Source organism: Dama dama, chromosome 15, assembly GCF_033118175.1.
Source record: "Dama dama isolate Ldn47 chromosome 15, ASM3311817v1, whole genome shotgun sequence".
NCBI lineage: Eukaryota > Metazoa > Chordata > Mammalia > Artiodactyla > Cervidae > Dama > Dama dama.
The window spans coordinates 38,747,530-38,750,936 of record NC_083695.1 but is presented as its reverse complement, the minus strand read 5'-3'; the positions used below and the strand labels follow the sequence as shown (position 1 = coordinate 38,750,936).

Here is a 3,407-nt window from a genome sequence, read left to right as displayed (position 1 = left end):
GATTGACTGGCTTGATCCCCTTGAAGTCCAAGGAACTCTCAAGAGTCTTCTCCAGCGCTGCAATTCGAAAGCATCAATTCTTCGGTACTCAAACTTCTTTATGGTCCAACTCTCACATCCATACATGACTACTGGAAAAATCATAGCTTTGACTATATATAGACCCTTTTTCAGCAAAGTGATGTCCCTGCTTTTCAATATACTGTCTAGGTTTGTCATAACTTTCCTTCCAAGGAGCAAGTGTCTTTTAATTTCATGGTTGCAGTCACCGTCCACAGTGATATTGGAGCCCAAGAAAATAAAATCGGTCACTGCTTCTACTTTTTCCACTTCTGTTTGCCATGAAATAATAGGACCAGATGCCATGATCTTAGTTTTTTGAATGTTGAGTTTTAAGCCAGGTTTTCCCACTCTCCTTTTTCACCCTCATCAAGAGGCTTTTTAGTTCCTCTTTGCAGAGGTGGTGGCAAATGTTGGCTAAGCAAAATAAGATGAAACTATTTTCCTCAACGCTCTTCATTCTAAGGTAAGGATCATGTTCCTGTTTTCATCACTTCCTGTCCTCCTGTGTGTGGTGACAGCAACCTTCTCAAATGCAAAAGTGGGTGAGGATGCTCAGAAGACCTGTCCAGTGGTAGCCTGTGCCATCCCAGTCACTAACGGCACCCCAGGAAGAGACGGGCGAGATGGACCCAAGGGAGAAAAGGGAGAACCAGGTAGAAGACAGGCCACTCCACCTTCTTAAAACTTTACCCCAACAGGAGAGTGTCCTCTCTGAGGGATCTAGCATAGAGACAGGAGGAGGCTTACCTTTCATTATGGTGGGTGCCTGTGAAAGGGCATTCTCTCTAAAGATGCTTCTCTGGCTCTCCAGGACCCCTCATTGCCACCCTGGAATTGGTGATGCATGGTTGTCCTTGGAGAAGGGGTGTCTTGTCTGCTCAGGGAGCTGCCTCAGGACAGGCCATCCCTGGGAGGCAGGAGGATCTTTCTTCCTTGGGTCACCACAAGTTGAGTGGCAGTTTCTTGGGGTCGATCAACTATTGAGCTTTTGGAGAAAGAGAATGAGTGACAGCAACCTCATCATATTTCCTTCATCTTCCAACAGGGCAAGGGCTCAGAGGCTCACAGGGCCCTCCAGGGAAAATGGGGCCTCCAGGAAATATAGGGAATCCTGGGCTTCCAGGACCCAGGGGCCACAAAGGAGATCGTGGAGATAGCTTGGGTAAGGAGCTCACCCCAGCATGTAGTAGGGGCTGAGGGGGCGCAGGCCCTGGGAACTCCAGGCCAGGTGGGAGGTGCCCCGTCTCCTGCTGCCCCACTGGGAGCTGCTCAGCTCTGCTTCCTGACCCAGCACTCTCATTCCTCTCAGTTCCTTGGGGCCTGAGGGGATTCCCACTGGTGCCTGGGTACAGACCTCCAAGCTCCGCCAGCTGCTCCCTCAGCAGGCCACTGTAGGACATGTGCCCTGGCCTTTCTTCAGCTGCAGCAGTCCAGTGCGTGGTTCCAGGCTGCAAGGATGGAGATGGGTCTTCTCTGCCCTTACTTTATGTCTGTTGTCACAAGAGTGGCGTGAAAAGTGTTGGCCTCATAGGATGCCTGGATAATGGGGGACATCATAGCAGCTTAGTTCAGAGTAAAATAAATTCAGTAACAACAAAACCAAAATGATGACCTCTTACTAATATTTATCCACTGGCCTATCAAAATAACAAATGTATTTAAGAGTCTGCCTACAATAAGAAATTAAAATAGGATTAGGAAAATTTTTCAGAAAGGAGAATCATTTGTTGGACCTTTCTTATGAATCATTATAATATTTAAGAAATATATGAAGAAAGGGACCCAGAGCTATAGTTTATGGTATTACTGTTACTGCTACTATTATTATTATTTCCAGAGTTATAGTTTACAATAGTTACTAAGTATACTTGGGAAGGCAGGAATACATTTTATTTTCCTTTTGCTTCTTTTTATTTTTTTATTTTTCTGGAATACTTTTTACTATGCTAATATAAGCATGTATTTTCAAAATACTCTGCTCTCCAATTTAAGGTCTTCTTCTCAATAAATATCCTCTCCCTATTGCTTTATAGTTGCCGAGGCTAAGCTGGCTAGCTTGGAGGGACAGATAAGGAACCTGCAATCAGAACTGGATCGTGTTAAAAAGTGTAAGCTTTTTTTCTGTCGCCAATGTGTTCTGGATTCTTTTATCTCCAGAGAGCTCTAGGTTTTGGGGGAAGGGTGGAAAAGAACTTATATGTATGACCACTTATTATATACCAGGGCTAGGTTGGTTGTCATTTTCTTAATAATATGATTTCATTCAATCCTCTTGCCATCCCTATGTGTGGGCATTACACCCATTTTATTGACAGGTGAGAAAAAACTAGGTCCAAGAAGTGTGGATAATTAATTCACCAGCATGCAGTTAGGAAGATGAAGGAGGATGGAGTGGAGGTCTGCTGACTCTGGGATTTTTGCTCCTTCCTCAGCACCCATGGGTCTCAGATGGGTATCCATGCCTCTTTCTCACCCTGGTGCCTACACCTGGCAGTGGGGCTCTAGCATGTTTTCCTAGGTTCACCAGTACAGGGACAATTTTTCCAGATATTTATCCTAAGGATGGGATATTGCAGGAGATCCCTGGCTTGCTGCCAGGGACTTGCCTTTACCTTCTTACCAGGATCTCACCAGAGGTGGTGAAGAATGGGGCTCAACCCCAGATTCCCAGAGAGGGCTTTTTCATCTGCTGTCCAGGGCTGGGCTCTAAGCCAAATCAACCCCACCTACCCTTTATGATTTCAGTGCAAACCTTCTCCTTGGGCAAGAAGTCTGGGAAGAAGCTGTACGTGACCAATGGTGAAAAGATGCCTTTTTCCAGCGTGAAGGCTCTGTGCACGGCACTTGGGGCGACTGTGGCCACACCCAAGAATGCAGAGGAGAACAAAGCCATCCAGGACATGGCCCCAGATACTGCCTTCCTGGGCATCACAGATGAGGCGACCGAAGGGCAGTTTATGTATGTAACCGGAGGAAGGCTAGGCTACAGCAACTGGAAGAAGGATGAACCCAATGACCACGGCTCAGGGGAGGACTGTGTGCTCCTCTTACGAGATGGGCTCTGGAATGACATCTCCTGTTCTTCTTCCTTCTTGGCCATCTGTGAACTTCCAGCCTGAAGAGGCAAGTTCCTCTGCTCCCTCAGTGACTCCCTGCTGAGCTCTCTGCTGCTCTGGAAGAGAATTCAGTGCTTATTTTCCCACATCCAGTGTTGACTCATTCCTTCTTGGGGATGGGAGGAAAGTGAAGGGGTGTATTGGATTGCGGGAGGAGGAAGTGAAAAGAGGCTGACCAGTGGGGCATGAGGGTTTCTGGTCCAGTCCATGGCAAAGGACACCATCTGT

General features: G+C 46.9%; 1 protein-coding gene across 1 annotated transcript; it reads left to right on the top strand.

Annotated features, from left to right (window-relative positions):
- The first annotated feature begins 535 nt into the window (after positions 1-535).
- LOC133070644 (mannose-binding protein A-like) lies at positions 536-3,182 on the top strand. Its single transcript, XM_061163031.1, has 4 exons — positions 536-716; positions 1,109-1,225; positions 2,097-2,171; positions 2,809-3,182. Exons 1-4 carry the CDS (start codon positions 536-538, stop codon positions 3,180-3,182), a joined length of 747 nt encoding a protein of 248 aa, XP_061019014.1.
- Positions 3,183-3,407: the final 225 nt, after the last annotated feature.

Coding starts and splice junctions, on each gene's coding strand:
- LOC133070644 (XM_061163031.1), top strand. CDS start 536: ATGTTCCTGTTTTCATCACTTCCTGTCCTCCTGTGTGTGGTGACAGCA. Junction 717..1,108: donor GGGAGAAAAGGGAGAACCAG/GTAGAAGACAGG, acceptor ATCTTCCAACAG/GGCAAGGGCTCAGAGGCTCA. Junction 2,172..2,808: donor ACTGGATCGTGTTAAAAAGT/GTAAGCTTTTTT, acceptor TTATGATTTCAG/TGCAAACCTTCTCCTTGGGC.